At 41.4% G+C, this 22,247-nt stretch overlaps 1 protein-coding gene across 3 annotated transcripts in view; it reads left to right on the top strand.

Annotated features, from left to right (window-relative positions):
• Positions 1–22,247, top strand: part of cabin1 (calcineurin binding protein 1) — a 528,604-nt gene that overhangs the window by 97,215 nt on the left and 409,142 nt on the right. For all 3 annotated transcript variants that reach the window (XM_078553837.1, XM_078553836.1, XM_078553835.1), the window contains exons 22-25: positions 960–1,221; positions 16,127–16,297; positions 18,946–19,035; positions 20,503–20,654. In XM_078553837.1, coding sequence (XP_078409963.1) covers positions 960–1,221; positions 16,127–16,297; positions 18,946–19,035; positions 20,503–20,654 — 675 coding nt within the window. The remainder of the gene's footprint in view (positions 1–959; positions 1,222–16,126; positions 16,298–18,945; positions 19,036–20,502; positions 20,655–22,247) is intronic.

Raw genomic sequence — 22,247 nt, 5'->3', positions numbered from 1 at the left:
AGCTCCCAATGCTGCTGCTGTTCACTCCATTGTCTGTTGACTATTACTCTTGTGTTGCTTCCTCTTGCATTGTCAGATGGAGGCTGCTGGTGGCTTAGAGGACGAAAGACATCAAAGCTGCTTGGCTCAGTTTTCAATTGGTTGTGGAATTCCTGACCAGTGGTGGCAAGGAACAGCAAGAATAGATCATGAGGATCTTAGGGTGTTGATCAGGGAAAAGCAAAATTATTACTTTAACTTGCAAACTTTGAATTTTGAATAAAACTTGCACTTCAACAGGGAAGATGTGTAGCTGTATGGGTTAGGGGAATGGCTGAGGCAGGTTGAGGCTGTGCCACTTCACTTAAAGATAGAACTGCACCTGCATGTGTGAGAATGGAAAATCTCATTAAGCAGGCACCTACAGGCTTGACAATGCAACATTGGAAAAGCCAATAGAAAATGTCAATCCTTCTCAAATGGAGAGAAGTATGTACTGACTTTAATATATAAATTAGGCTTAGGTGCTGGGTCACTTTGTTTCTCAGGGCAGTCATGAGCTTCCTCCTATCAGCTGAATTCTGTTATTGGCATGATATGCTCCTTTGCCACATTTTTCTTTCAATGCTCCTCCAATGCACTGCTTAACATCCAGGTGTTAAAGATTATCCTTACTGGGGTGAAGAGGAGAGGATTAAATTCTGCATTCAATCCAAGATACCTTTATGTTTGAAAGGATCTCACTGTTGGACCAAGCTCTACTTCTCAAAGCGTTTACCAATAAAACTAGATAATTTATGGGTTGTGTTAGAAAACAGTTTTATAGCAAAGAAGAAGCTATAACTCATGGAATTGGCAGAATTGTCATTCTGAGTCTACAGTTTAAACACTGAATTTGGAATGCCAGTGGAACACACCATAAATATGTTAATTTTTCTGGACTGAACTACCTGATATTTGATACTTTCTCTATTGCATAGGTTTGACTCGTGGGCAGGTATGGCTCTGGCCCGAGCCAGTCGTATCCAGGACAAATTGAATTCAAATGAGTTGAAGAGTGATGGGCCTATCTGGAAGCACTCAGTTGCTGTTCTGAATTGTTTCAAGCGGGCACTGGAGATAGACAGTTCCAATCTCTCGCTTTGGATTGAATATGGCTCCATGTCCTATGCACTGCACTCGTTTGCCTCCCGCCAGCTAAAACAGTGGAAAATGGAGTTGCCATCAGAGGTCGTACAGCAGGTAGGAGTCGAAAACTGTTTGTGCTAGTGTAACAAAGTCAGCAGGAGAAGTACAGCAGCTTGATGGAGAAATTGGAAATAGGAGTTTTGTATGTAAGCTGCCTCATGGCTTTCTTAATAATATTTAAGTTATCCAAGTAGTTACTGTTATGTAGGAACATAAATAGGAGCAGGAGTAGGCCGTTCAGCCCTTTGAGCCTGATCTGATTGTGGCCTCAACTCCACTTTACTGCCTGCCCCCCGCCATAGCCGTTGACTCCCATATTAATCAAAAATCTGTCTTATTCAGCCTTGAATGTGTTTGATGACCCAGCCTTCACTGCTCTCTGGGGTAGAGAATTCCAAAGATTAATGATTCTCAGAAAAAAATTCCCCCTCACCTTAGTCTTAAATGTTCGACCCCTTATTTTGAAACTATGCCCCAAGTTCTAGATTTGCCCATGAGAGGAAACATCCCCTCAGCATCTACCCTGTCACGTCCCCTCAGAATCTTATATGTTTCAATAAGATCACCTCTCATTCTTCTAAATTCCAATGAGTATAGGTCCAAACTGCTCAACTTTCCGCATAATACAATTCCTTTGCCTCAGGAATCAGCTACATGAACCTTCCCTGAACTGCTTCCAATGCAAGTATATCTCTAAGTAAGGAGACAAAACTGTACATAGTACTCCAGGTACAATTTCACAAGACTTTCCTACTTTTGTACCCCATCCCCTTGCAATAAAGGCCAACATTTCATTTGCCTTCCTAATTGCTTGTTGTCCCTGCATGCTGACATACTGTGATTCATGTACAAGGACTCCCAGATCCCTCTGTACCACAGCATTCTGTAGTCCCCAATTAAATAATCTGCTTTTCTATTCTTCCTATGAAAGTCTGTCCATCAAACTTTGTTCCTGTGTCATGTATTTAACTTAAAGGTGCTGGTCAGCAGTGATATGGGGCAGATATTTTATATATGTCAGTGACATGAAGGGGAACTGCTGTCATTGGCCCCTGTTAACATTCAACTATTAGTCAATCTCCTTCCTTTTACACTTGACAATAACATTTTGAGTAAGCATAAGACACTTGATGTTGGAGCATACAGACCTATTCTATTGAAAGATAGTAGGGTGGTTGACCTAACCATTCACAGTGGCTTTTCAGTTTCTAATTCAATTTTTCAAACCCTCTGAAGAACAGTTCAGTTATACATTAAGATAAAAGCAAAAAACTGCGGATGCTGGAAATCCAAAACAAAAACAAAAATACCTGGAAAAACTCAGCAGGTCTGGCAGCATCTGTGGAGAGGAGCACAGTTAATGTTTCAAGTCCGAATGACCCTTCAACAGAACTAAGTAAAATAAGAATAGAGGTGAAATCTAAGCTAGTTTAAGGGGGGGTGGGACCTTGCTTGTCTTGCTTTCTATGCTTAATTAGCACATTCCTCAGATAATATCACCACCTTCAACACCTCTTTGTCCTTTTGTCTGTGACATCTTTTGGTTATCTCCACCTATCACTGGCCCTCTATCCAGCTCTACTTGTCCCACCCCCCCTTAAACTAGCTTATATTTCACCCCTATTTTTACTTAGTTCTGTTGAAGGGTCATTCGGACTCGAAACGTTAACTGTGCTCCTCTCCACAAATGCTGCCAGACCTGCTGAGTTTTACCAGGTATTTTTGTTTTTGTTCAGTTATACATCATATTTTGCCTACATCAAAGACCCATGTCACAGATAAGACCTCATAATCTAGCTGTACCTGATTACTTTGAAAACGGTCTATTCATGTAAACAGTTAAGTCGTTTACTTCAAAGCTACTTCTCACAAACAAGTCTTGCTGACTTAACTGGTCCCAATCCTTTGAAGGCTTTATTAATAGGTATCTTTCTATACTATAGAACTTCTAGACTATACTATAGTCAATAGATCCTTCTACCTGTGTTTATTATCTTAGCCATTAAACTTATACTTTGATCACATGTGGCTCACATCATTACATTTGATATAAATGATCTAGATCATTTATGGTGCTGATATATATTAATGATCTAGATCTTGGTATACGGGGACAATTTCAAAGTTTGCGGATAATACAAAACTTGGAAGCATTGTAAACTGAGGAGGACAGTGTAGAACTTCAAAAGGACTTAGACAAAGTGGTGGAGTGGGCAGATAGGTGGCAGATGAAGTTCAATGCAGAGAAGTGTGAAGTGATTCATTTTGGTAGGAAAAACATGGAGAGACACTGTAAAAAAGGGATACAACTCTAAAGGGTGTGCAGGAGCAGAGGGACCTGGGTTTATATGTGCATAAGTCATTAAAGATGGCAGGACAGGTGGAGAGAACAGTTAACAAAGCATACAGTATTCCAGGCTTTATTAATAGGGGCATAGAGTACAAGAGCAAGGAGGCTATGCTGAACTTGTATAGGATACTAGTTAGATATCAGCAGGAGTCTTGTGTGCTGTTCTGAGTGCCACACTTTAGGAAGGTTGTGAATGCATTGGAGAGAGTTTAGAAGAGGTTTACAAAAACGGTTCCAGGGATGAGAAACTTCAGTTATGAAGATAGACTGGAGAAATTGGGACGGTTCTCCTTGGAGAAGAGAAGGCTAAGAGGAGATTTGATATGGCTGTTCAAACTCATGAGGGGCTGGATAGATAGGGAGAAACTGTTCCTGCTCGTAAAAGGATCGAGAATGAGAGGGCACAGATTTAAAGCGATTCGCAAATGAAGCAAATGTGATGTCAGAAAAAGATTTTTCACGCAGTGAGTGCTTTGGGCCTGGAAGTGTGGTGGAGGCAGGTTCAATTGAGGCATTCAAGAGAGCGTTAGATGATTTAAATAGAAACAATGTGCAGGGTTACGGGGAAAAGGCAGGAGAATGACACTCAGTCATAATGCTCATTTGGAGAGCCGATGCATATAGGATGGGCCGAATGGCCTCCTGCACTAACAATTCTGTGATTACTGCCACTGATTTCCTTGCACCTACAGTTCTCAAATATAACGGAGACTTTTTTCAAAAAGGCAAGTCATGCTTTCTTTCCGGATACTTCAAAGCCACCCTGTTTATTTTGGAGAGTCTATTGTTCCAAAATACAAGAAAGGAAGTTTGATTGTTAACCCTTAACTCCCCAAGATGTCTAACATACTATTCTTCAGATTGTCCAACACCCTCCAAACCCCATTAATGATGCCCCCAGAGTTAAAGACAAGGTGGCGGGGGATGGAATTCTGCAGTAAATATATGCTCCCTGACTGTTTTTGCAGTTGAAGCATAAAATTTAGATGCAATAATTAAGGCTTCCTGTAAAGATAATGTAAAATCGGCATTGACCTGTTGCAATCTATTGAGCGCAATTGTTTGGCCAGCTGTGATCAGAACTTTTTTTTTGGACTAAATGGTTGGATAGGTAGATGCCACAGATACAGTTTGTATACGCGATGCAATGCAAAAACTGTGCGACTGGCTGCAGAAATGAGCCAAGCCAAGATGGAACAACGTAGTAGTTCCATTCATATAACATCCCATATATCTAGTAGGTCATAGTACCAGCCCCCAGCCGGATTGCTGGGTACACACTTGCTTGTGGTCCTTGAGGCTAATTATTAGTGGTGGACCCTAGCGGTACACCATTACAGGGTATATCCATATCCCAGATTGGCACGTCTGTCAGATCTACCCATGGTCTAAACTTCCCCTGACCATGAAACGAATAACTGAGATCTCAGGGCTGGGTAGTGCAGCCCATATACAATGTGAAATGGGGAGAGAAGGAAAATGGGTTGTTTCATTGGAAAAAAGGTCCAAGATGTTTAAGCCCTGAATACTGAGCCATTCGGTTTTTACCCTCGAGCAAAGCCATGGGATATTCTAATGTGGAAATGAATTTTTCATCTGCATTACATCCAGGTATTGCAGGTTAAATCAGGACAGGTTGGTACTTGGTGCAATGTGCTGTCACCTGTATTTCACTCTGCGATCTTCACTTATTCGGGGAGTGAAATATTAGCAGAGCTTTTCTCTTTCTAGCATGTGTTTTAATGTTAGACAAACAAGAATTGAAAATCTATTTATGTTCTACTAAGAACAATAATGCTTTGCATGTTGTGGATGGTTTCAACCAGTGTTCCCTCCAAGCTGTGCGCCTGCTTGGTCGCGCAACAGTCTGTTAAATGCCAAGCACTCGATTATTACAGCTGCATATGTCCTGATGGTTAAATGAGGTTTACTGCCACTCTAGCTCAACAAGCAAAGAACTGGTAGACTCCCCCATGGCACGAAATTAATGGATGAGAGCCCAGCCTGACATGATTAATCAGGTAGAATTAACAGGTGGAATTAACAGCTGAAATTTACTTGCCAGTTCCTGGAGCCCAAAGCTATGTTAGCTCTCTTCCCCAGTTCCCAGATGTAGTTTCCGCCTTTAATATTCACTTAATTTATAGGGACTGTCTCTCTCTAACCTTCATCCTTCAGTTCACAAGAGCCAACCTCTCTCCAGATTCATAGAGACAGTTTACCTCTGCCTGATAATGTTTGTTGTTGTGTCTTAGCTATTTTCCTCACTATATATGGCAGTTTTAAGTAAAGAAAACACTCAATGAGCTGAAAAAATAAAAGTTGACTTTGTCATATTTTCTATCAAATCAAAAGGCAAGCCTCCTTAGTTCTTTCTATTCTGAAATTGTTGAATTGAAACAAACGATCCTTGTCTTGAACCATTGCTACCAATTCAAATTTTCTTCTGTCAGATGACTAAAATACAAGCTGCAATATTAAAACAAACAAATGGCTCTCCTATGTATAGTAGTGTAGTGGTTATGGTACTGAACTTAAAACCTAGCGTTCATGAGTTCAAATCCCACAAGAGTAAAATTGAATTTGAATTCAGTAAATCTGGTAATTTGTGAACTCACATGTTATCATGTCAATGGCTGGGGGTGGTATTCTCCCTTCTTCCATACCTATGGTAACATATTAAAAATATATATTATATTTAAGTTTCATTTGTTTCTACTGGTGGCGCACGTTACCATGATATTGGTACACGCATGAAAATTTATTCTGCACGTGGATGGAAAGGATTAGAGGAAGCATTGGTTTCAGCACTGAAGTTGAGTGTCACTCTTCAGTTCTGCACTCAATCATTTCCATTAAATATGAAAAATAGCAACACTGAAAACTCATTGCTGAATGTATATCAACTAATCAGTGTACCTGTCAGGTCTCCCTCTTATGATCTATTCTTCAACCTTGGCCAGTGTTTCTCAATTAGACATTCTATCTCCTCTTCTGCACTTTCAGCCATAGTGACTCCTCTACAAATTTTCCAACAATATTACAAACCCATCACGGAGAACACCTTTCCATTAAGACTCTTTAAATGTTTGGAAGGAGCTGTCAAGTGAAATAGTAACATAATAAACTGAATATTATGTTGGTCAAGCTTGAGAGAGAATTGTTTAAATATTTGGAGAAAAATCTGAGTGGTATTGTTGAATATAATGTTACCTAGGCACTGGACCAGACTCCCTTCTCCTGTCATTTCCTTTACTATCAACATTATCCCACCACCAAATACGTCTTCCCCTTCTCTCGCCTATCATTTTCTGGAGGAAATGTTTTTTCTGCAATACCATGGTTCACTATTTCATTATTTATGCTTCCAGCAGTCCTCTCCCTGAGAAACCAACTTACTGGAATGTTGCAGGAGGAGGTTACAGAGGTGGGGAAGAGTGAGGCCATGGAGGGACTTCACATTATTTCAAGTTGAGTAATTATGGCTGTTGTAGAACAGTTAGTCCAGGGGTGATGGGCAAGTAGGACTGGGTTTGAGACCAGCCAAATAAATACTCTGGCTATAAGAGCATGCCAGAGGCTGGGAATTGTGTAGCAAGTAACTCACCACCTCAATCCCCAACACCTGTCCACTATTTACAAGTCACAGGTCAGAGTGTGATGGAATAATCTCCACTTGCCTGGATGAGTGCAGCACCAACAACGCTTGAGAAGCTTGACATCATCCAGGACAAAGTGGTCTATTAGATCAACACCTTGCCAAGGCTCCCTTGACTGCACCTTCCAATCCCGCAACCTTTGCCACCTAGAAGAACAAGGGCAGTAGATGCATGGGAACGTCACCACTTGCAAGTTCCCCTCCAAACCGCACATCATCCTGACATGGAACTATATCATAGTTCCTTCATTGTCACAGGGTCAAAATATTGGAATCCCCTACCTAATGGTACTGTGGGTGTACCCAGACCATGTGGATTACAGTGGTTCAAAGTAGTGGCTCACTACCACCTCAATGGACTTTCAGAAGATACTTGATAAGGTTCCTCATAAGAGACTGTTAGTTAAATTTGAATCTCATGGGCCTGAATTTTTCAGTCGGCTTGCGTGTAAAATGGCATGCGATGATGTTGGGCATGTGTCCCAACGTCATCGCGCTGTCTCGCGATATTTCATTCGGCGGGCGCACGCCGGAGTCGGCTGCATGCCCGCCGATATTTAAACGACCTATTAAGGCCATTAAGGAAGTAATTATGGTCAACTTTACGCTGCCCGTCCAACCTTACAGTTGATGGGCAGATGAAAAGGCCAAGCCTTTTCCATGAGCAGGATGAGGTTTCCTAAAGATTTTATTAATTAATTAAAACATTTTTCTGAAATATAAAAATATGTCCCATCTCATGTGACACAGCCACATGAGGGGACATGTTTAATTAAATTTTTAATCCATTTATTTATTTATTTATTTATTTCAGAAGTGCTTCATTTTCCCTGAGGCAGCCCCGACTCTCCCTCCTCCCCCTGCCCACACAGGTAGCGCTGAGCGCTACCGCTTGTGTCTTACGCTTGATTGGTCCTAATTGGCCTGCCCACGTAAAAAGGTGGTGTGGAGCCGATCGCGGGCAGTGGTCGGCTCCGCGACTGCTCCCGCCGAGCCCGCCCACCGACTGAAAAATTCAGGCCATGGAATTGAAGGTAATTATTGACCTGGTTAGAAAATTAGCTGAGTGACACAGTGTGCATTAATGACTCTGATGATGGGATAGCAAACCATATATTCCACATTTGTTGATGATACAAAAATAGGCTGCATTGTAAGCAGTGTGGATAAAGTGTAAAATTACAAAATGATATTGATAGATTGGGTGATTGAACAAAACTGTGGCAAATTGATTTCAGTGTAGGCAAATGTGAAGTCATCCACTTTGGACCTAAAAAGGGGTAGAACAGGGTACTTTCTAAAAGGTGAAAAGCTAGAAATAATGGAGATCCAAAGAAAATTGGGGGAGTCCAGGTATATAGAACATTAAAATGTCATGAACAGGTACAGAAATAATCTAAAAGGCTAATGGAGTGCCAACCTTTAAATCTATAGGACTGCAATATATGAGGGCAGTTGTCCTGCTTCAGCTATACAAAGCCCTGGTTAGATCTGGAGTACTGGAGATTAAAGGTAAATAGGAGAAATATTTTACAGTTTGATAAGCTGAAGACCAGTAGGAAATTTAAAAACAAATTTAAAAACTAATTAAATAAAATGGAGATGCAGGGCCAGGCGATGTGTTGTAGCTGCATGATGTGGGAGCTGGTGGACCCCATTGTGGTTCCTAGTGACCACATCTGTAGCAAATGTCGGTTGCTCGAGGATCTCCGGCTCAGAGTTGATGAGCTGGAGTCTGAGCTTCGGACTCTGCGACACACCAGGGAGGGGGAGAATTACCTGGACGCTGTGTTTCAGGAGACAGTCACACCCCCTTAGATTAACTACCTTAAATTCGGCTAGGAAGGACAGGAGGGTGTGACTATGAGTGAGGCAGGTAGAGTGATCCAGGAAGTAGCAGTGCAGGAGCCTCAGCTCTTGCCCTTATCCAACAGGTTTGAGATTCTTGCTCCCTGTGTGGACGAGAGCGGGGACTGTAGGGAGGATGAGCAAACTGATCATAGCACCGTGGTACAGGGAGCCATTCAAGTGGGAGGAGAAAAGAGAAATGTAGTTGTAATTGGGGATAGTATTGTTAGGGGAATAGATACTGTTCTCTGTAGCCAGGATCGAGAGTCCCGAAGGCTGTGTTGCCTACCTGGTGCCAGGGTTAAGGATATCTCATCTGGGCTGCCGAGGAACTTGGAGTTGCAGGGGAAAGATCCAGTTGTTGTGGTCCACGTAGGTACCAACGATATAGGTAGAAGAAGGAAAGAGGTTCTGCTGAGGGAATAGGAGCAGCTTGGGGCTAAATTAAAAAGCAGAACCAAAAAGGTAATAATCTCTGGATTACTACCTGAGCCATGAGCTAATTGGCACAGGGTCAATAACATTAAAGAGGTAAATGCGTGGCTCAAAGATTGGTATGGGAGAAGTGGGTTCGAATTCATGGGACATTGGCACCAGTACTGGGGAAAGAGGGAGCTATTCTGTTCGGATGGGCTCCATTTGAATCACGCTGGGACCAGTGTCCTGGCGAATCCGCATAACTAGAGTTGTAGATAGGGCTTTAAACTAAATAGTTGGGGGGAGGGTTCAGTTGCATGGAAATACAAAAATCAAAGTTTAAGGAGAGGGTAAGAGTGCAGGTTAGTGAAGAGGCTGATTGCTATCAAAAAGTGAAAGGAAGGGACAGACTGTTTGAACGCCATGTTGCACCAAAGAGTCATATAAGAGTAGGGAAAATTGATAATAGGGCAAACGTAAAGGCTTTGTATCTGAATGCACGTAGCATCCTGAATAAAACTAATGAGTTAACAGCGCAAATAAAGATGAATAGTATGATTTGGTGGTGATTACTGAGATGTGGCTACAGGGAGAACAGGTTTGGGAGTTGAATATCCAAGGGTACTCAGTGTTTTGGAAGGATAGGAAAGAAAGAAAAGGAGGTGGTGTAGCTTTGTTAGTAAAGGAAGAGATCAGTGCTATAGTGAGGAATGATATAGGCACTGGAGAGCAAGACGTAGAGTCAGTCTGGGTAGAGATAAGAAGTAGCAAGGGAAAGAAGTCTCTCATGGGATTAATCTATAGGTCCCCAAACAGTAATTTAGCAGTAGGGCACAGTATAAGCCAGGAAATACTGGGAGCATGTAAGAAAGGCACGGCAATAATCATGGGTGATTTTAATATGCATATAGACTGGACTAATCAAATTGGCAAGGTGAGGGAGAGTTCATAGAGTGTATTAGAGATTGTTTCTTGGAGCAATATGTTGTGGCACCAACCAGGGAGCAGGCTATTCTGGATTTGGTTTTGTGTAATGAGATGGGATTAATTAATGATCTCATTGTAAAGGATCCTCTAGGGAAGAGTGATCATAGCATGATAGAATTTCAAGTTCAGTTTGAGAGTGAGAAACATGGTCCCACACTAGTGTTTTGGAGTTAAACAAAGGTAACTACATAGGTATGAGGGCAGATTTGGCCCTAGTGGACTGGGCAGGAAGACTACAAGGTAGGACAGTTGATGAACAGTGGCAGATATTTAAGGAGATATTCAATTCCCCCCAAGTAAAATATATCTCAATGAGGAAGAAAGATGGTAAGAGGGGGAAAAAACATCCATGGCTAAGCAAGGAAGTTAAAGATAACTTAAAGGCAAAAACTAAGGCATACCAAATTGTAAAGGTCAGTGGCAGGGTGGATGATTGGGAAACTTTTAAAGATCGACAAAGGGTTACTAAAAAAAATAATAAAAAGAGCAAAGGTAAATTATGAAAGAAAATTAGTGCAAAATGTAAAAACTGATAGCAAAAGCTTCTACAAGTATATAAAAGGAAAGAGTAGCCAAAGTGAATGTTGGTCCGTTGGAGGACGAGACTGGGGAGTTAATAGTGGGGAACGCAGAAATGGCAGACGATTAATCAATATTTTGCCTCAGTTTTCACCGTGGAGGACACTAGTACCGCCCAATAGTAACAGGTAGTGCAGAGGATATAGAGAAGGAGGAACTTAGAACAATCACCATCACTAGAGAAAAAGTACTGAGCAAACTATTGGGATTAAAGGATGACAAGTTCCCAGGACCTGTTGGCCTACATCCCAGGGCATTAAAGGAAGTGGCAGCGGAGATAGTGGATGCATTGGCTATAATATTCCAAAATTCCCTGGATTCTGGAAAGGTTCCAGTGAATTGGAAAAATGCTAATATTAAAAAAAAAGGTGGGGGGGGAGGCAGGCACAAAGTAGGAAACTATAGACCTGTTGGTTTAACGTCTGTCGTTGGGAAATTGTTGGAATCCAGTATTAAGGAAGTAGTAATGGGACATTTGGAAAGTCAAAATGCGATCCATCAGAGTCAGCATGGTTTTATGAAGAGTAAATCATGTTTGACTAATTTGCTAGAGTTCTTTGAAGATGTGACAAGCAAAGTAGATAATGGGCATCCTGTAGATGTAGTATATCTGGACTTCCAGAAGGCCTTTGATAAGGTGCTGCACAAAAGATTAATACACAAGATAAGATCACACGGAGTTAGGGGTAATTTATTAGCTTGGATAGAGGATTGGCTAACCAACAGAAAGCAGGGAGTCGGGATAAATGGGTCTTTTTCTGGATGGCAAGCTGTAACTAGTGGGGCTCCACAAGGTTCGGTCCTTGGGCCCCAACTATTTACAATCTATATTAATGACTTGGATTCAGAGATAGAAGGTACTATAGCTAAATTTGCAGATGACACCAAAATAGGTGGGAAGGTAAGTTGCAAAGAAGAAATAAGAAATTTACAAATGGATATGGACAGGTTAGGTGAATGGGCTAAAATTTGGCAGATGGAGTTTAACGTGGATAAGTGTGAGGTTATCCATTTTGGTCGGTAGAATAAAAAGGCGACTTATTATTTAAATGGAGAGAAACTTCAGAATGCTTCAGTGCAGAGGGATCTGGGTGTCCTCGTGCATGAATCACTGAAAGCTAGTATGCAGGTACAGCAGGTGATAAGGAAGGCAAATGGAATTGTGGCATTTATTGCTAAAGGAATAGAGTATAAAAATAGGGAAGTGTTGTTGCAACTGTACAAGGCATTGGTGAGACTGCACCTGGAGTACTGTGCACAGTTTTGGTCCCCTTACTTGAGGAAGGATTGCACTAGAGGCGGTTCAGAGGAGATTCACTAGACTGAAGAGATGCAGGGCTTGTCTTATGAGGAGTGATTGAGCAGTTTAGGCCTATACTCGCTAGAGTTTAGAAGGACGAGAGGAGATCTAATTGAGGTATATGAGATGCTAAAAGGGATAGACAAAGTAGACGTGGAGCGGATGTTTCCCCTTCTGGGACATTCTGGAACGAGAGGCCATAGTTTTAGGCTAAGGGGTGGTAGATTTAAATCAGAGATGAGGAGGAATTACTTTTCTCAAAGGGTCGTGAATCTGTGGAATTCACTACCTCAGAGTGCAGTGGATGCCAGGACGCTGAATAAATTTAAGGAGGAGATAGACAGATTTTTAATTAGTAATGGGTTGGAAGGTTATGGGGAGAGGGCGGGAAATTGGAGTTGAGGCCAAAATGAGATCAGCCATGATCGTAATGAATGGCGGGGCAGGCTCGAGGGGCTGAATTGCCTACTCCTGCTCCTAGTTCTTATGTTCTTATGTACTGTGAACAATTCTGAGCATCACATCTTAAAGAGAATATGTTGGCTTTGGGGGGAGTGCATCATAGATTTTCCAGAATATTGCTTGGACTAAGCATTAGAGTGTGGTGAATCTTTGGAATTCTGCACCCCAGAGGGCTGTGGAAGCTCAATCATTGAGTATGTTCAAGACAGAAATCGATAGGTTTCTGGATACTAATGACATCAAGGGATATGGAATAGCGCAGGAAAGTGGCGTTGAGGCAGATCATTATCCATGATCTAACTGAATAGCGGAGCAGGCTTGATGGGCTGAATAGCTTGCTCCTGCTCCTATGTTGCTAAGCGAATTCAATTATGAGGAGAGATTGCACAAGATAATGTTGTAATTCCTGGAATTTAGAAGTTTAAGGAGTGATTTGATCAAAGTTTTCAAGATAATAAGGAGAATGGAAAAGGCAAAGAGAAACTATTTTGCCTCTGGGTGTCTGGTACTCAGGGCATAGTCTAAAAAAATTAGAGCCAGACCTTTCCGGAGTGAAATTACACCCAGCCTGGCAGAAGTTTGGAAGTTTCTTCAGCAAATGGCAATTGATGCCGGATCAATTGTAAATTTCAAAATTGAGATTGATTTTTAAAATCCAAATGTATTAAGGGATATGGGGTAAAGGTGGATATCAAGCATTAGTTTGCAGATCAGTCATGATCTCATTGACTGGTGGTTGCGTGGCCAAATGGCCTCCGACTGTATATCTTCCTATATAGCTGTGGATGTCGAAGCTCAGCCTGGATTTGAATGGGATATCAAAGATGTGAACAGGCTAGACACTCTAAGCTGTTTAATGTATGTGAGTAATCCTGTGGAGATGTTCCTCAATCCAGTGTGCTTTGTGTTGCCAATGAAAACAGGTACTACTGACAGTGTCCTGCCACCATGTCTGTTTTGCCAGACTTGGCCTGCAAGGCCAATGTTACCTTCTGGATTTTTATGGCAGTTTTCTCGCCTCGGCTCAGCAGAATTGACAGCTCCTGTAAGTCATGTATGCCCAAGCAAATACGTTTTGTGTTGTGGGAATAGCTGAGCTGTGGGCAAGCAGAAACTTCAATAGGCACAAGAATTATATAAATGACTCTCAACAGATTTCACTTGATTTTGATTGACTCTGCCCTTTTGTGTTGAATACAGCCATTTAAAGTGAATATGTGTCTAACCTCTTGACCTGGCATGCCCACGCCCAATAGAAAGGCGGCTATGACTGTACCTCCAAATAAATTTTGCCCCAGAAATGGCATTTACTTCATGAGACTGTTCTTCGTAGCTATTTCTTGGGCACCTTCAAAAAGGATACGGCTGCATAACTATGCCAACTCTGAGGCTGTTCTGCAGCCAACTTGTACCACAGAGACAGCTTCTTCCCATAGGTGATCATTAAATTGTTCTGCTACTGCATCTTCCAACCCACCACTCGTGTTGCACGAAGAGGCAGTTAGTCAATTGCCGTGTATGTAATGAGAAAGTCATACAGGCCTTGTATGCACAGGGAAACCCATTCATCATTCACCTCCACATTGCCCTCTAGAAGAGATCTCTGTAACTTTGCAGCTCTGATCGAGGGCTGAAATACCGACATTTTCTTTTCCGGATGTTGTTTTTGAGAGTTCTTTTTGCTCTTGCAATTTCAAGCACCTGTTCATTTGTCTTATGATCTATATATGGAATTTTAAGCCTCTGTCTTAGCATTCAAATTTCAAAGGCCTCTATTTTTTTCCACAGATCTTTACTTATTGTCCAGGTTTCTAAGGCACACAGGAAAGTGGATAGAATGTCACATCTTATGAGTTTTTTCCTTGTTACGAGGCTGTGTTCTTGTTTGTTAATACATCCTTCACCATCACAAAATTACTTCTGGCTATCTCTATCCTCCTCCTAACTTCTGCTTCTACTATCACTTGTTCTAACTCGACAAACTTATCAACTTGTTCTCATGTCACACCATCCACTTCCAGCTTCAGTTATAATCTAATTTGCATATCTGTTTTAATTTCATACCTGATGCCCAGGTGCCCTGTGTTTTCCATCTCTCCCATCTTCTTGCATTTCCCAGACCTTACACTTCTTTAACTGATGACACACCTGTTGCTTTAATATCGTAATGCTTCTGTATGATTGAGGTAATATGTTGCCTCCTTTCGCTTGTGATATATATCTATGTTTGTATTTTAAAAATCTCTTTTCCTGATTGTATTAATCTGTCTGGCCTCTTTTTCAGTTCTGAAGGATCCACAGCCAAAGCATAAACCTGTCAGTTCCCCTTGCAAATGCTGACTGGCATGTTGTGTACTTGCAAAATTTTGTTTCTTGTGTGCTTTTTATTCAAATTTTATCTGCGTCAATTTTAATGAGAGGGTCATGAATCATGACTACAAGTCTGGTTGTCTGGTGGAAAGTGCAGTGTATTAGACCTTACTATTTGAATAACGGTTACCCTGGTAGCTGTCGGTGAACTACAAGACTGTAATCCAGCCACCAGGTTTAGACAAAGTTGTTGGGTGGAGTTTGGGTGGGTTGTTTTTGTTGCCTGAACAACTGCCCAGTATTTATAATATATAATGGGTAGCAATTCCTTATTCTCCTGAGAATTGAAAGCTTTGTTATGAATGCCTTAAAAGGTTTGTTGCAAATATTCTTCTTTGGATGAGGGAGGGAGGCTTCTTTTTTCACTATTGTAATATTCTGAATAAGATAGCCGACACTGAGCTCCTGTGCTTTCTGTATCTGGAACCAACAGAAGGAAGGTTGTTGATCCTACCCATAGGAATCTAATGGTTAAGTCAACACTATTCGCTACTTTCAGGGTAATTCATTACATGGAGAGCACTTTGTGTAAGTTATGGCAAGATGCTGTAGCATTGGATTTCTCTGAAGTGACATTCCCATAGTGTGATATGGAACTTAGCAGAGTAGAAATTGTGGAAATCAAGACGTTTGGTGAGTCGTACTAAGTAAATTTTGACTTGAATCACAGGGGCATGGGCCCTTTAACTATAATTTAAAATCAGTATATGAAGCTGAAGAAGCTTCCTTTTCAGTATTTGTTCTTCTAGTATCTGTGGCATCCCACATCATGTCCGATTCATTATGGGGCTGAGGGGGAACTCTGACTCCAGCCAGCAGTGATTTGTAACTAGGTTCATGAAGATGAATGAATGTGTCTCATGCCTTCTCATTCAATGTGGAAATATGCTTAATATCCTGGAGGGTGAGGAGTGGGACCTTGCTGTTTAAGATCAGAGATTTAAAATGTTCGATTTGTGATGTTCACTGTCATTGTCGTCTGTCACAGATGGAAGAGCGAAGGGACAGCATGCTTGAGACAGCCAAGCAGTGTTTTCTATCAGCGACACATTGTGAAGGAGATGGTGATGAGGAAGAATGGCTCATTCACTACATGTTGGGCAAAATAGCAGAAAAGCAGAAACAGCCACCGAAGGACTACTTGGAACATTACAAGCAGGTCAGTGTGGTCTTGGTCTCCAGTCATTTCTTGTGTAATATTTTATATATATATCAAAGGAACCTTGTCTTACTATATCTAAACGCTGGAACAAAATCAGTAAAGCCATGGATAGTGACATGACTGTCAGTAATGATTGACCCTGTTGCTGTGTTCTCATTAGGCATCTTCTGCAATGGCCTTTTGTATTAAAAGTGGGAGAGCATGCTTTTGATGCCCTGGTCTGTTCATTGAAGAGGCTGTTCTCATGCACCAATGGAATCTAGGCAACCTGGTATCTAGAGGACAGACTAACTTTTCTTAGAATTTGACTGCAAAACTACAAAATACTTCATAGCACTTGCTTGAGTATCCTGATGAAATATTATGTCTGGTAGATGCCAAACTCTAATGTAGTGCTCACCTCCTCTTTGCACCCTGTTGTCAGAGCTGTAGAAACTTGCACATCATGATATCAAGGATAACAATCAAATGGATTCGACCTTGTAATCTAATTTCTTCAGATATGTCTCTCTACGGAGTATTCTTTCTGCCTCTGTACATGTGACAGTGTCCTAAGTTAAAATTGGAAAAGGTTCCCTTCAGCCAGTCACCTCAGGAGGAAGAAGATATTAAAAGACTGAGAATACAGTGGATTAAGTAATGAGGGGTCGTGGTGGTGTAGCAGTAATGTCACTGGATTAGTAATCCAGAGGCCCAGGCTAATACCCTGGGGACACAGCTTCAAATTCCACCATGGCAGCTGATGGAATTTAAATTCAATTAATTAATAAATCTGAAATTGGGTGACTTAATTGCCACATGCATGGCAGTCACTGGATTCTTTGAGAATCCAATCGGGGCTGTAGACCCGGGCGCCCCTTCATTCTAACTAGCATCATCACAGGAAAAACTGACAAACCATCTGTTACCGGCCTTGTGCATTTGTGGATCACTGACTGTGAGATCCTGCAAATGTCTCTTGCAGAACCCTGGAAGGATCTAGAGGCAAAGAAGCTGAGGGTGGTGGTTACTTTGATGCTGACTGGTTACGCATAGCAACTAGGTGCACTTAGATACCAGGTTTTGTTCTAGAAGGCTGCAGATTTCTGCCACCACTTGATGCAAGACCTTAAACCACTTGAGACCACACTGGTGTTCCAACATGTCGAAGGAAGCTTATCCTCTGCCCAAAGACCCTGTGTACTGGGTACAGGCCCCTGCAAGTTGCACCTCTCTGCCGATTCCCCTCTTTCCTCTGGTGCTGCGGGCCTATGAAGGGCAAGTTGGTGTCGTGCCTGCGCCTGCTGGTGCTGCTGTTGATGCTGATCATCTTGGTCCATGTCTGAGGTCCAAAGTAACACTGGCGAAACAGCTCCATGATGATCTGACAAATCTGGGCTCCACAGTTCAGGTCAGATATACAACCCCTCAGAGTTGTCAAAGTTACCCCTCGACACAAGTACCTTTTACAGAAGCAGGCAGGAAAGCAGCTTGTGAAGCTTCAGTACTTATTGGAACATGTCTCTGTCATGTCTTCAACTCTCTCAGTTGCTGCTATGTTCTTGCCTTGCTCTCATTGGCCATCTTTCAGGAAGCCCAGGAAACCCACAGAGCCAAAATTAAATTGCAAATTCCATGTTAACATTGCTATAATTGACTGATTTAATATGTTGAAATTGATAACCCACTCCTTCTGATGAACTTGCTCGCACACATCCTAACGCACTGTGGTTAAATGTGGAAGTCAGTGGGTTGGAGCCAGCTTCCCGCATGCTGTCAATTTTCCTGGTTTTACCATTCCACCCACTCTTTAAAAAGACCCCTGCACTTTAAAATTCACCCCATGTGACAACCGGATGCGATTATATCTTTCAGGCTCATTTTGTTGGGGTTTTGACTAATCCCCAAATGGGATTGTATTTTTTCGTCCGTTCACGGGACGTGAGCATCTCTGGCAAGACCAGCATTTATTGCTCATCCCTAATTGCCCTTGAGAAGGTGGTGGTGAGCCACTGCCTTGAACTGCTGCAGTCCATGTGGTGTAGGTACACCCACAGTGCTGTTAGGGAGGGAGTTCTAAGATTTTGACCCAGCGATAGTGAGGGAGCATTGATTATACTTCCAAGTCAAGATGGTGTGTGTTCCTAATAGTGAAGCTTTTCATCTGTTCTCTGCAGTATTAAAAACAGCTGTAGTCTGCCGTTTCCTTGGCTCAGTTGTAGCACTGTGTTTGAATGTTGTGGGTTCAAACCTCATTCCAGAGACTTGAGCACATAAGCTTGGCTGACACTCCCTTACAGTACCCAGGGACTGCTGTACTGTAGAGGCGCTGTCTTTCAGGTGAGGCTTTAAACCGAGGGTGGATGTGAAAAATCCCATGGCTTTATTCAGTGCAGCATATTCAGTATGGGGGGGATCTTTTTCTGGCAACCAGGCCAAAATTTATCCTTTAATCAATCACCTGAATAGATTACATGATAATTTATTTCATTGCCATTTGTGGAGCCTTGCTATACGTAAGTTGGAAGCCATGTTTCTCAACTTTAAAACAGTGACTATGCTTTCAGATGCATTGGCTATGAAGCACATTCAGGACACCCTGAGATCATGAAAGACATTCTCGAAATACAGGCTTATTCTTTTTTTAACCTGCACTTTTTGTCCAGGCAGCACATAATCTACATGAGGATGCAGCGCATTACCCACGGAAGATCCATTATCACAATCCACCAGATCTGGCTATGGAGGCTCTAGAGGTACTGAACCAAATGCAACCAAGATCACCAGGCTCTGAGTACTTGAACATCTCCTGTGGCTTAAAAAATGGTTGTTTCATTCTTGGGCTTTCAGTAGAGGTAGTTAGACGTAAAATGACCTGGATAGCATTTTAAGTAAAACCTTTGCCCACTCTCAATTGATAAACTAATTAAAAAAAAACACCTTTCAGTGCCAACACATTTGGAAGAGATATCAGTGTTTCAGTTGCCCTTTAGCCACTATGACGTCGGGAATCCTTTGGCTTGAGGTCTCAGACAATGGAGCAAAGGATACAGTGTGATTGAACATTAAAAATGAAAGGGAAATTGAGAATTAATTCTCAATGTATTGTTCAGAAATCATCACTGTTTTAACTCTCTTAATTATTTCTTAGCCCAGTTTACTATCTTTGTTCCTCATCCGCCCAATATTTGTTGCAGGATGAGGGAAATTTTTTGCATTTTATTAAGTGGCCTTTTTATTATTGATTGCTATCGCTGGTTCAGTAATTCTGAATCTGTTTTGTGAAAGAATGCCAGAACTTGAATTGATTCCAAACTTTATCGAAACTGATAGACTTCAAATGTGAAGTCTTGTGTGTAGTTTTTGACCGTTATACTATAGTCACCACACTTAAAAGCATTAAAAGAAAACATTAATTTTACGATGGGATCTTGTGGGCAGGAACCAGAAAAATTCATTACAATTGACCTGAGGAGTTTAGAAGTGACTGCATTTGACTGTTTATCCCACTTTTCTATAGGGAGTACTTGAGTAATAGTTAAAATTTGGCTCCAAACCTCAGACTGGCTACATATCCAGTAATGTTGTAGCAAAAAAACTTACATTTTATTTCAAATATATGTAACATTTTATTTCAAATATATGTAATATATTTTCTAACTTAGTACAAAAAAAATTCAGGCTGTTGGTCAAATGCGCCTTGTGGAAAACTAGTACGAATAGGTAAATACAGGTCATTGTAGCCAGATTGAGACAGATTTTTGATCTACAAGGGAGCTAAGGATTATGGGAACCATCAGGAAAGTGCAGTTAAGGCCACTATCCGATCAGCCATGATCGAGTTGAATTGTGGAGCATGCTGAAGGGACAAAATGGCTTACTCCTGGTCCCGTTTCACATCTTATTATGTTCCTGATGTAATTTAGAGGATAATTGTACATTTCTGGCTCCTGGCCAAAAGACCACATCATGAGATTGCTGCTTTTTTAATTGATTTGGATTGTGTACAAATGAAATCTTAGTGCCTGTTTAGAAATAGCTGCAACATGTTGATTTAACTTCTTAAATACATCTCTAAAAATGAGGTAAGTGATGTACATGTTATAATTCAGGTTTATTATGGATTACTATTGCTGTGTCTATGTAAGCTGGTGTGAATATTGATAGAGGATTTATTTTAAATGTAGGACTATCTGTTCATATAACCATGTGTTGATGTTCAGGTCTACTTCAGACTTCATGCCTCGATTCTCAAACTGCTGGAGAAGGATGAAGTGACTGTGGACTGTGAGATGCTCTTCAGCTACATAAAGGAGGCTGCTCAGGGGCCTTTTGCCAGAGGTGAAGAGAAGAGTACCTTTAAAGTCACTGAGAAGTGAGTCCCATTAAATTCAGAGGGCTATAGCGATGAATTGTATATAATTCTTGGCGGGCATGAAGACAGGGCATTAGTTGGAGACCCTGATGCTGTGGGTTTGTTTTTCTTCGATAATTGACATAAACTACTCCCTTTTTTCACTCACGCATGCAGTGTAAGCATAAAAACATAAGAAATAGGAGGAATAGGCCATTTGGTCCTTCGAGCCTGCTCCATCAGTTATTAAGATCATGGCTCCCTCAACTCCACCTTCCTGAAATTTACCCATATCCCTTGATTTCTTTAGTCTGCAAAAGTCCATTGATCTCTGCCTTGAATGTACTCATTAAACATCCACAACTCTTTGAGTAAAGATATTTCTCCTTATCTCAGTCCTTAGTGGCTTACCCCTTATTCTAAGACTGTGGTCCCTAGTTCTAGACTCCCTAGCCAGGGAAAACATTCTTTTAGCATCTGTTCTGTCAAGCCCTTCAAGAAATTTATATGTTTCAATTAGATCACCTCTCATTCTTCTAAACATTAGGCAAAATATAGGTCTAGTTTACTTAATCTCCTCTCATAGGACAATCCCGTCCTCCCAGGAGTTAGTCTGGTGAACCCATCACCTCTGTCCTCACTGGCCTACATTGAGTCCAAACATTTGATTTTAATATCCTTGAGTTCAAACCCCTCCATGGCTCCTATCTCTGTAACCTCCTGCAGCTCTACAACTCTCCTAGAACTCCGTTTTCCTCCAATTCTGGCCTTTTGTCTATCCCCCATTTCCTTTGCTTCACCCTTGATGGATATGGCTTCTGCCATCTGGCCCTAAGATCTGGAATTGCCTCCCTATACCTCTCTGCTTCTCCACCTCTTCCTTTAAGATGCTCCTTAAACCTACCACCTAGATGAAGCTTTTGGTTGTTTACCCTAATGTTGCTTCCTTCACTCGGTTTAAATTTTATCTTATTATGCTCCTGTTAAGTGTCTTGGGATGGTTTACTAAGTTAAAGATGCCATATCAATGCAAGTTGCTCTTTTAGTCCAGGGCTCACGAGCTCCAGGATGAGCTTGAATTCTCTCATTTGGTGGACTGCAGCAGTTCAAGAAGGTAGCACATCACCACCTTCTCAAGAGCAATAAGTGCTGGCCTAGCCAGCAACACCCATATCCCATGAATGAATTAATAAAGAAGAGAGAATTCAAGCTCATCCTGGAGCTCGCGAGCCCTTAAACAACTGAGATCTGTTTGAGATATAAAGTACAAACACAAGGAGGTGTATAAATCACTGGTTAGACCTCAACTAGACTATCCCTTGGCATTTTTCATGATGAGCTGAAGGATGAGCTGTTCTGTAATAGGAGATTTGGGCCGTATAGGGCATGAACCAGTGCTGTTGATTTTGGTAATCAAATAAGTTAAATTCTGTGTTTGTTACATGGAATTCTATGATTTTTTTTTACCTTGCTATAAAAATTGAACTTTGTGACTCTTGTCCTTATTCTGTGAAAATCAAATTGTTTCTTTCACTTGGACAAATGTAGTATTGTGGATTTGGGTGTTAGGAGACACCTGACATATTTAAACCATGTTGGGGAATCTATTGAGGG

Source organism: Cetorhinus maximus, chromosome 12 (genome assembly GCF_964194155.1).
Source record: "Cetorhinus maximus chromosome 12, sCetMax3.hap1.1, whole genome shotgun sequence".
Taxonomy (NCBI): Eukaryota; Metazoa; Chordata; class Chondrichthyes; order Lamniformes; family Cetorhinidae; genus Cetorhinus; species Cetorhinus maximus.
The sequence above is the reverse complement of the archived record's forward strand: the minus strand, read 5'-3'. Positions and strand labels throughout refer to the sequence as shown.